General features: G+C 36.5%; 1 protein-coding gene across 2 annotated transcripts in view; it reads left to right on the top strand.

The window, feature by feature from the left end:
• Positions 1-12,083, top strand: part of NLK (nemo like kinase) — a 135,011-nt gene that overhangs the window by 91,189 nt on the left and 31,739 nt on the right. For both annotated transcript variants that reach the window (XR_011468382.1, XM_070393701.1), the window contains exons 4-5: positions 8,284-8,390; positions 9,791-9,876. Coding sequence is in view for 1 of the 2 variants with exons in the window: in XM_070393701.1 (XP_070249802.1) it covers positions 8,284-8,390; positions 9,791-9,876 (193 nt within the window). In the remaining variant the exon portion in view is untranslated. The remainder of the gene's footprint in view (positions 1-8,283; positions 8,391-9,790; positions 9,877-12,083) is intronic.

Genomic DNA, 12,083 nt, shown 5'->3' with positions numbered 1-12,083 from the left:
GCAGCAAAAGGACTATTTTCTACCCTCTTATAAAGAAGCTTCTAAAATGTCAGTATTACCCAGAAAAATTAACTATAAAACAACACAGAAACACTGTTTTTCTTAGGCACCTGAGGTATCAGAGCTGCCATGCCCCCACCCATACATCATAATTGTTCATTTGCATCATTCATTTGCATCATTCACTTTCCTGAAGCAAATTAGTACATTTTGAAATTCATATTTCATGGAGCTACTTAACTAATTGCTGCAATCAGCAGCAATTTATTATAGTAGGGCTGTTAAATCGCTCTGAGGTTGGCATACCATGTATAGTGTGTTTTTTATGGTCATTTTTTAATGATGAGTTTTAATAGGGAAAAATGGTTAATTTGTTAATATTCTCCTGAAAGCCTAACTTAGGCCCTATGTTTTTTCTTTGCCCAATGGTAACTTAAAAGGCCATGGCAAAGTCATTGACCCAGCCGGTGCACCAGCTGCCAGAGAGGCTGTCCCATTTAGAGGGACAGGAAGAGAGAAAGAGCACCCTGTTTCTCCTCTTGTTTGGAGACCCTCATTAAATTACTCAGAAACAATAATCAGATAGCTGCTGTTCAAGTTAATGGCACCTCTGAGTCCCTGTCAAGAGAGCTTTATTTAATGTGCAACAGACCTGGAGTGATGCAGGTGCCTTTTCAGGCCCTCATTTAATTTAAGCTGCTTTTGTTGGCATGGCAACTAGTTGAGACATCTGGGAGACATTATGCTGGGGATTGAGACTTCAGAGGATTTCTGCTAGAGCAAAGCAGAAACCTTATTATAAAGTGATATGTGTGGCTTCTAAATTTCTGCACCTACATTGTTAAGTCTTCACATTCAGGAATTGTATTTTCCAGAGAAATAAATTTGTAAAAGGTCAGCCTGGTTGTTGACTTGTTTTCTATGAAGAAAAAACTGCTTTACTTGAGGAGTGAAAAATATATTTCCAACTAAAACTTGACAAAATATAACTCTGCTGAGTGGCTATTTTAATCAGTTTGTAAAAATTATATATTTAAAATATTTCAGTCTGTTATATTTGAAAGATACTAGTGGAGGGGAAAGAATATCTGCACAAAGGTAAACCACATGATAAGTGTAGCCTGGCCTGTTTGGCTCATAGGTTGAGCGTCAACCTATGAACCAGGAGGTCACGGTTCAATGCCCTGGTTGTGGGCTCAATCCCCAGTAGAGGGAGTGCAGGAGGCAGCCAATCAGTGATTCTCATTGTTGATGTTTCTATCTCTTCCTTTCCCTTCCTCTCTGAAATTAATAAAAATATAACTTAAAGACAATTATTTTTAAAATGATAAAGATAGGCAGGGGCTCTTTGTGATTTTGCCATAGACTTTCTGGTTAAAATAAGAGTTTATTAACTGACCCCCATTCTTTTCTCACCTAGTCTATCATCTCAAAAAGCAGAGATATGAAAGTAGCACTCTTAAACTCTCCTTTCTTAAATATTATAACAGGAAGTTGAATGAAAGGTTTTTCAAGTTCACTGATCCTGAGGACAGAGACATGGCGATCTAGTCATTTGTGTTTAGCAGAGGGAATACCTGCTGGTTTATATTTTGGGAAATAAAATAAGTTATTTTGTGAGAGAAATTACGCACATATGTATGTGGTCTTAATGTAGAAGAATTGACTTATCATGCTCTATATTCATTTTGAACACTTTGCTTTTCAATTTTTTGCTATCTGGTAATACTTTGTTAGGTTGAACCATATGAAATTATTATTTTTGTTGGTCAAAAGTGGTCCCATATTGTCCATTCAAATCCAGTAGGTCAATAACACCCTGATCTGGAAATAATGTTTTGTAAAAAATGGCAAATGAAATGTAAGCATTTTTTTCTGAAATGATTAATTATTTTTAAAATATCTGGTTAAAACCAGGACCATGCCAGCCAGACAATGTTTTCTTTTTTCCCTTTTTTTGAGAATGTAGTCACTGTCAGAAGAAAGCATATGACATTATTTTATACTTATTCTCTGTTTTTGGTTCTTGTATCAGTTTGTTTCTTTTATAAATCAAAACAAGATTTTTCCAGTACCAGCACTATGAATGCAACTTGATAACTTGAAAATTAAGGTGTTTTCTCTCTGCCGCTTGCATGCATACCAAGTGTGTGTACTGACAGTAAAGATTCTGGCATCATAAGTTGGCTGCCAGTTTTGTAGATATGGGAGACAGAATAGAATAGAACCTGCTCTTCACTTCAATGCAAGAACTTTTCAATCCTGGCAGTAACAAAAAATTGTCAATTAACCCAGCAGACATGACTGACATCCCACAGTGCTTCATACTCTATTTAGGATTTTTTTCCCCTGAATAAAACCTCAAGTACAACACAATACAGTGATGGCAGTTGTGAAGTGTTTCTGGTTTTGTTTTGTTGCTTTGTTTTTTCCTTGTGTAATGTTTCTTTGTCTTTGTCCCTTAAGATTCCTGGAACCAACTCAAGAATATTGATACTTCTGATTAAGGCTTAATGGTACAAATAGAAGTTTTTCCTGGCTCTATCCTATGATTAAGATTCTAATAGGAAATTTTTTTCATTACAGGGTTAGTATCCTTAATTTGTAAAGCACTCTTACAAATAAAAATTATCACCCCAGTAGAAAATTGAGCAAAGGACAAGAACAATTCTCTCTCTCTCTCTCTCTCTCTCTCTCTCTCTCTCTCTCTCACATACACACAGACACACACACACACATACTCTCTCTTTTCCTTTTTTTCTCTCATACTCATACATACTAGTATGTGGCCAATAAACATTTAATCAGTTTTTAACATGAAAACACAGATGATAAAACACAAATTCTTATTGCCAGTCTTATTGCAGGGTCCATAAAATGTCAGTAAAGGATTAAAAACTGCAAGAGGCAGAAGCCTATGCTGGCAGTAGCGAGAACCCAAAAACAGGTCGGTTCTTGCTGTAGAATATCAGAACAGCTCAGAAATTGGAAACATCTGGTACCTCAGAAAGTAGGGATGCAGGTAGGCCTAAATTCAGGATTGGTTGCAAGCCTCTGTAAAAAGTAATAAGATGTTTAAATCTTAGTAGAGTGGCTAGAACCTAGTAGGTAATCAATAGTGCATTCACTCAACAGATGTTTATAGGGACTTCTTTTATGCAGGCATTGTTTCTCAGAGTTGGGGATAGATATGAATGAAACAGACAAAAGCCCTTGCATGGAGCAGGGTTGGGCAGACAATCAATAAACAGAGTAAGTAAATCATGTAGGTAAGTGCTAAGCGGGGGAGGGAGTAGAGCTGTGTGAAGGGTGGCAGTTGGACAAGACATGCATGATGCAGTATTAGAGTGATCAAGGTAGGCCTCACTCGAAAGATAAGAGTCAAGCAAAAACAAACAGGGTGAAATAGCCTAGTACAGTGGTCGGCAAACTCATTAGTCAACAGAGCCAAATATCAACAGTACAACAACTGAAATTTCTTTTGAGAGCCAAGTTTTTTAAACTTAAACTATATAGGTAGGTACATTGTTATTAACTTAATTAGGGTACTCCTAAGGCTTAGGAAGAGCCACACTCAAGGGGCCAAAGAGCCGCATGTGGCTCACGAGCCGCAGTTTGCCGACCACGGGCCTACTAGATGTCTGGAGAAGCACAGTCCAGGCAAAGGGAACAGCTAGTGCAAAGGCGCAAGGCCAGAGGTTGTCTAGCATGTGTAGAGAATAGCAAGGAAAAAAGTGATCAGAGAGAAGGTCAGAAGGCCAGATCATTTATGGCCCTGGAAGGACATTTTTAGGACTTTGACTTTTACTCAAAATGAAATGGGAAGCTTTTGCAGAATAGTGACATAATCTGACTTTCATTCTAAAAGATTGCTCTGTGAAATGCATACAGAAGATGAATTGATGAAGGGAAGGAGCCATGGATAAATGTGTGCTAAAACAAATGGCAAAATAGTGCAGAATCTAGGTGATGGGTATGTCACTGTTTAATTCTTTCAAATCTTATGTGTGTTTGAAATTTTTTATAAGAAAAAGTTTTAAACTGTTAAAAATTAAATCTAACCCTGATGATCTATAATAATAAAAGCATAATATGCTAATTAGACCAGACAACCTTCCAGACAAAGCCAGGGTGGCGGGGGCCGAGCCCCTTTCATGAATTTTGTGCATCAGGCCTCTAGTAATATTATAAATTAGCTAATGTGTATCATTTTATAGGATGATTCTAACATTCTGTACTGAACTATAAGGAAATTCTGCATGCCAAATCTCCTTTCCTCACTAACCTTCATTATGAATAGAATGTATTTCTTTGAAAAGAATCTGGTTGCCCTGGCCAGTTTGGCTCAACGGATAGAGCGTTGGCCTGCAGACCAAGTGTCCCTGGTTCGATTCCGGTCAAGGGCATGTACCTCAATTGCAGACTCTTCCCTGACCCAGGCCCAGGCCTATGCAGAAGGAAACCAATTGATGTGTTTCTCTCACATCCATAGTTCTCTCTGTCTTTCCCTCTCTCTTCTACTCTCTCTAAAAATCAATGGAAAAATATCCTCAGGTGAGGATTAAAAATATAAATCAATAAAGGGGAAATTTGATTCTTTAAAAAAATAAAAGAATCTGGTTAATAAAATCTAAGATAAAAATCTTACCTACAAGTGTAAAAGCCATAAAAATTATATTTTCTAAATAATAAAGTGACTGTTAATTTATAAACAAAACAAAAATGTAACAGTAAAAAAATGTATTCTAGCTGTTATATTTTAGAAATCCAGGGGTCATGGGCCAGTGTGGTAACAGTGATCATGGTAAGAAGTGGTCTAATTCTGTGGCTAGATTTTCAAAAGACCAACAGAATTTTCTGTTAAGCAGTCATGTGCCACATAACATGTTTCCTTCAACAATGTACCACATATATGATGGTGGTCCCATAAGACTATATTGGAGCTGAAAAACTATTGCCAAGTGATGTCATAGCCATCATAATTTCCTAGTGCAACACATTACTCATGTGTTTGTAGTGAAGTGATGTAGACCAACCTACTGCACTGCCAGTCGTTTAAAAGTATAGCATATGCAATTATTTATAGTACGTAATACTTGATAATAAACACACTGCCAGTCGTATAAAAGTATAGCATGTGCAATTATTTATAGTACATAATACTTGATAATAAACACACGGCCAGTCATATAAAAATATAGCATGTGCAATTATTTATAGTACATAATACTTGATAATAAACAATTGTGTTACTGGTTTATGTTTTCACTATATTTTTATCATTATTTTAGAGTGTATTCTTTCTACTTATAAAAACATAATTTTGAAAAGTTGGCCCTATTATGCCAGCAGCCTCATACATCTCATGTTTACCATGTCTTTTGATAGCACCATTTTCTCTTGTGCTTGATTTAATATTGTGTTGTTTTATTCATCATGGCCCCTAAACATACAAAATCTGCTAATGTTGCTAGTAACAGACTATGTTGAATTATTAACCTGGATATGAAATAAAAGTGATTCAGGACTACAAAGGTGGAAAATGAGGAAGGTTATTATTGATCAGTCAAGCATGCCCCATTCCACCATAGGTACGATCTTGAAGAACAAAGTGATGGAAGCTTTTGAAGGATCTGCTTCATTGAAGGCATTGAGACTAACAAAAAGTTGAGAGGAGCCTATATCAAACATGGAGAAACTTCTAATGACCTAGATTGATGACCAAACACAGAAGCATATCCCTATAAGCCCCATAACAATCAAGGCCAAAGCAAAAAGTTTGTTTTCGATGTTGAAAGAAAAGGCTGAACTTGACTACAATGTTGAATTTACTGCTAACTCTGGGTGGTTTAAATGATTGAAGAATTGTTATTCATTACATCATGTGAAAGTGATTGGTGAGTCTGCAAATGCTGATATGAAGACAGGTGAAGAATTTTTGAAAATTCTAGATAAGTGATTGAGGAGGAAAATTACTTGCCAGAAGAAATACAGCTTATAAGCAAATCTATGATGGAAAAAAGCAATCAAGCAAAGCACCATGGACATAGTTCTGAACCAAGTGACACTTTCTCAAGAAGAGCCCTCAGGCAGTCCTTCAGTAGGTATTTTAGAAGACAATGTTATCACAGGAGATGACAGCTTCATGCATGTTACTGCCCCTGAAGAGTTTTCAATGAGATACGGTGTGGAGTGGAAAATAGTGATATCAATTATCCGGATCAATATAGGTCTAGGCCAGTGGTCGGCAAACTGCAGCTTGCGAGCCACATGCGGCTCTTTGGCCCCTTGAGTGTGGCTCTTCCACAAAATACCACGTGTGGGCGCGCATGTACAGTGCGATTGAAACTTTGTGGCCCATGCACAGAAGTCGGTATTTTGTGGAAGAGCCACACTCAAGGGGCCAAAGAGCCGCATGTGGCTTGCGAGCCGCAGTTTGCCAACCACTGGTCTAGGCTAATGTGTGTTCATGTCTTTGTTTTTAAAAAAATAAAAAATTTTAAATAGAAAAGCTCATTCTATATAATATAACCCTAATATGCAAATCGATCAAATGGCAGATCTACCGGTCGCTATTATGCACACTGACCACCAGGGGCAGACGCTCAACGCAGCAGCTGCCCCCTAGTGGTCAGTGCCCTCCCAGTAAGAAGCAGCAAGCAGGCAGACAGTGAGGAGCAAGGGGTCCCAGACTGCAAGAGGGCACAGGCCGGGCTGAGGGACCCCTTCCTCCCCCAATGCACGAATGTTGTGCACTGGGCCTCTAGTCTAATATAAAGAAAAATATTTTGGTGCAGCTGTACAATGTGTTTGTGTTTTAAGCTAAGTGTTGTTACAATAGAGGTGAAAAGCTTAAAAAAATTTAAGTTTATAAAGTAAAAAAGTTATAGTAGGCTAAGGTTAATTTATTATTGAAAAAAGAAAAATATTTTTTGGTAAATTTAGTGTAGCCTTAGTGTCCATGATGTCCTAGGCCTTCCCATTGACTCATCACTGACTCACCCAGGGCAGTCCTGCAGCCTCCATGCATGTCCTATGCAGGTGTACCATTTTTTTTATCTTTTATACCAGTGATGGTGAACCTATGACACGCATGTCAGAGGTGACACGCGAACTCATTTTTTTGGTTGATTTTTCTTTGTTAAATGGCATTTAAATATATAAAATAAATATCAAAAATATAAGTCTTTGTTTTACTATGGTTGCAAATATCAAAAAATTTCTATATGTGACACGGCACCAGAGTTAAGTTAGGGTTTTTCAAAATGCTGACACGCCGAGCTCAAAACGTTCGCTATCACTGTTTTATACCATATTTTTACTGTACCCTTTCTCTGTTTAAATACACAAATACTTACCATTGTGTGACAGTTGCCAACAGTATTCGGTACATGCTGTAAAGGTTTGTAGCCTAGGAGCAGTAGGCTATCCCATTTAGTCTAGGTATGTAGGAGGCTATTCCATCTAAGTTTGTGTAAGTACACTCTATGATGCTCACACAAGGACGAAATCACTTAATAATGCCTTTCTTAGAACGTATCCCCATCAATAAGTGATGCATGATTTTACTTAAATCAAAAAACTCTAAATGAGTTCTCAACTGCAGGCAGGCTAAGACATGAATCTGTTCTGTTCTAGATATACCAAAAGACCTTACCTTTGCAAGAGCTCTGAATTCCACATTTCCATTGCCCCACAGGCCCCACCTTGGATCATCTGCTGTGTGTTCATTGAGCAAAACCCTGAGAATATAACAGAATATAAAGCATGGGAAGCTTAAAATTTAATAAGGAAGATATAAATATAAAAATTAAATGAGAGAATTTGTTAAGATTACATGACAACTTCAGTTTGAACTAACGATTTTACACATTTTTAGGAGTACTATACTTAACAATAACAGTTGATAAGTAGGTCATCATCTTTTCCATTGGTGCCATGGTGAGACCACCAACTCTCTCGTTTGAAATAGACTCCAAGTCTGGTCTTCACACTCTTCCTGGCCTGGCTATCATTTAAAATGTTTACTCTTATTTTTCTCTTTTATAATGCTGATTATAGGGAAATCACTTGGTGGTTCTGCTAACTTTTAAACAGTAAATTCTTAAAATTTTGCAATGTCTTCTGAGGGCTGGGTTCTCACCTCTATTATGCTGTCTAGAAGCTTTCTTTTCCTATGCCTTTACTAGCCTTAAAAATAGAAGTTCTTCTTTTGACCTGGAGCCCACTTTGAGGGCATTGGGGGCTGAATTCTCTGAACTCTCCTTAACTTAATGCCTCAAGATATGTTGTCACAGAATTGATGCAGAGTGACCTACATAAAATTATCGTGTCTCCTCAACCACTCAGCTCAGATCATGTCAAAGTTTTTCTTTATCAGATTTTGCGAGGTAAGATTTTCTTCATGAAGAAAAAGATAGTGTCACTGTAAATGAAATGTTTTACTTTTCATTTGAACTTTAACTAATCTGACTTTCCAAGGCTTTCTTTTTTCCTACTTTTTTTCTTTTGACCAAGGTATATTTAATAATCTTTATACTTGATATTAAATAAGAGGCTTTTAAGGATAGCCAAATGGTTTTTATTTTTAGTGATGGAATAGAGTGTCCTAATTTATTAGGCAGTTGAGTAGGTCAATCTATACAGGTGAATAAGCAGGATGGTTTGTTAAGCAGCAGTGGTTTAGTAGGAGATGACTACTAATAAATTGAAAAGTCACTGTGTGTTCCCTATGGATGTCCTTTCTTCAAGCCAGTATTAGGTGGTCCTGATCAGAGTGTTGGCTGAGTCCAACTCTAGGAAAACAGAATGATTATTAAAGTGAAAGCATGGAGGAGACCGATAGAAACAGCCAGCTAAATAATTCTCCATTCTGGCTTATTAAAGAGCAAGGACTTGATAGAGAAGCGATTTGGGCTGACAGTGTTGGAATTTTCTCTGGCCATCAGGTGTGTCCTTCAGAATTTTTGCTATTACAAATTGAGAATTGTTTAAAGCTGACACAGCTTTCTGACCTAGAAAAATACTCCCCCACCTCCTACTGTCAAGATTCATAGAATTAAGACATTCTTTATAAAGATTGAAAAGCATCAGCCAAAAGGATGAAAACATATGCACAATATTAAAACTAGAAAGCCCACCTTCTGTAGTTGTGTGTTGCTATTCAGCAGTGGGGAGTGAGGGGAGATAATGGATCTTTTTTATAATTGTAAAAAAAATGTGATTTGCTGTATTTTACTCAAAGGACAGCCTTAAAGCTATGACCTTTGTCTGTCAGTGCTAAAGCTCCCTGTCTTTTAAAGTGTAGTTAATTACCCTCTGGATTCTCCGAGGTAGAAAATACTGCCAACAAACATGGGCAAGTTTCTGAATTTTGTTGCATCTGTCCTGGGAAAGACTCCCTATTGGCTGATGGGAAGTATTTTGTTGGAGCATGCTCAGAATCACAGGTTGGGGGTCATTAATAGCAGAGCTCCAGTAGCCACACTTATGAGTAACTTAAGGATATTGGTCAGCATTAAGGCCAGAAAAGCTTATCTATCCACAAACCTAAATAATCTTTTGAATTATCTCTAGATTATGTAAACCTTTGATGACACTTTATTTACTGTAGCAAAATTATATTTTTTTTTTGAGCTAAGACTAAGTCAAGCTTTTTAATCATGATCACTAAGCATTTAGTTAGGGAACCATTTAAAATCCTGTATTCTCTGTTTCTATGGTTTTCCCCAGATCAGTGGTTGAGTAAAAGGAATTAAATATCTGCAATTAAATCTGCTTGTTATTTCAGGTTTGAAATATCTTCATTCAGCTGGCATTTTACATCGAGACATTAAGCCAGGGAATCTCCTTGTGAACAGCAACTGTGTTCTAAAGGTAGCTTTTCCATTTATTTAAATATCTGAGAAAAAATCAGAATGTCAAGGCAGGTTTAAGAAAAACACATTTTTCTGAAAGAAATCCTTATTTTTATTTTCATCACTTAACCAAGAATTAAAGAACCCAGTTTTCTCTAGTGATATCACTAGTCATGGCCATAGTAACTAATTTATAGTATAGCCTCATGGTTTCTTCATGATATTTTGCATATGTTTTGGAAAACCTGAAATTGGAATTACAGTGGGACTAAAAAACAATAATAGAGGTGATTTCTTTTCAGATTATTCCATTATTAAAGGAAGTATATAACGGAGGAAATATCGAAATACCAGCAAGGTTCTATTTATATGAAAATGAAGTATGACTTTTTTAAGAAGACTGTGTTTTTACACAGCTAACATTTTTACATACTGTTAGAGGTAGCAAAGTAGGAAAGTGGAAACATTTAAAAGCGAAAATACTAAGCTAGAAAGGGGTCAAGTATTTATCAATATACAGTATTCTCTTCTGAAGGAGAATTGCTTATGGGACTAATTATAGTTAGTAGCACCAAATTTTCATATTTTAATTTCAATTTTACTAATCACCCCTCCCCCTTGTCTTTTGTTAGAACGACTCACAAAACCCACATATGTGCATTTCCCCACCACTAATAGAGAGATATATTAGCAAAACTCCTAAAAAGCGAGAGATCCACCATATTTTTCCCCATGATAGGAATTACAGATAAGGGCTTTCCTGGAACTGTGTCATCTCTGTGTGAGAAAATTAAAATTCCATTTATTTTATGAGTAACTACAGTATTTATGGTGCTTCACCTACAGTAAATGTAAAATCTTAACATTTTAGCTGATATATATGAAAAAGAAAATTTTTAAAAATGTTTTCTACTTTAATCAACAGAGGGGAGATGGGTGAAAAAGGTGAAGGGTATTAAGAGGTACAGATTCCCAAGTTAAAAATAAAAGTAATCCAGACTATCATTATTGTTTAGCTTGTTGGTAAATAAACTAAATATTAAAACCAAATATATAAATGAATTTCACTTTTTATTTAAGTGCCATCTTTCAACTGTAGGCCAGTTTTCTTTAAAAGCTGGTGTGTTATGCTGCTTTTGAATAAAAATTTTCCCTTCATACAGTTTCCAGAACTTTGTTCCTGTTTTGACCCTAGAAAGCTTAAAAACGTATTTTTCATATTTTCTCTGAAACCAGCTAATGTAGTTTAGTCCTTTGTTTCCACAAAGAAATTAATTATCCCCAAAATCCCTTGAAGTAAATATTCCATCATAGGTCATTGGGTTCATTCCCCTGCCACCTATCCCCATAACCCATATAATTTAAAACCTTATAGTCAGGAATTCTTTGTTCTATTCAGACCAAATCAGTTTTATGACAACTTAGCCAGTTTCTTATTTCAGTTTCTGTTGGGAGAACTTCACAAAGCATTTTGTGTTGAGTCTGTCATGCTTGATGCCATTAACTGCTTGAGGTTCATTTTCTAAATTGTTATGGTGTTGTAACCTCTGGCTACATGAATAAGTAACTAAAGGAAAATGTCATTTATGAATAAACAACACAAATTAAAATTTTTCTCTGCTCCCTTGACTTGTCTCAGTGGCCTACTTTTAAAAGCCAGAGTAGAATGCAGGCTCTCTCTTCTCAAATGTACAAATTCATCAATAATATTATGGTAAAATGTTTCTTTTATTTTTTAAAAGATTTTTTTATTGATTTTTAGAGAGAGAGGAAGGGAGAGGAAGAAAAGAGAGAGAACGATGTGAGAGTGAAACGTGAGAGCAAAATATTGATTGACTGCCTCTTGCACACCCTCTACTGGGGAGCGAGTCTGAAACCCGGACATGTGCCCTGACCAGGAATCGAACTGGCCATCTCTCAGTGCAACTGAGCCACACTGGCTAGGGCTCCAGACTGATGTTTTTAACAAAAGACTTGCTTTATAACAGAAAACAGTTTTGGGTGGGTGGGTGGGGTGTTTGTTTTTTAAATATAAATACAAGAAAGATATAGGAAAGTGGAGATAGGTGTTTCGTTTTGCTTTTTAAAATATGCTAAAAATTCATGGCCAAGTAATAGAGTTTTAAAAATTAGTGTCACTAGCCTGTGGTAGTATTTGAATATCCCCATATACAAACACGAATTCATTTGATGGGACCAGACATAATAAATTGAAGACAGAAAGAG

Source organism: Myotis yumanensis, unplaced genomic scaffold (assembly GCF_028538775.1).
Source record: "Myotis yumanensis isolate MYYU_CA2020_CCGP unplaced genomic scaffold, mMyoYum1.0.hap1 SCAF_16, whole genome shotgun sequence".
Lineage (NCBI taxonomy): Eukaryota > Metazoa > Chordata > Mammalia > Chiroptera > Vespertilionidae > Myotis > Myotis yumanensis.
Note: the sequence above shows the minus strand (reverse complement) of the source record. Positions and strands in the feature narration are given on the sequence as shown.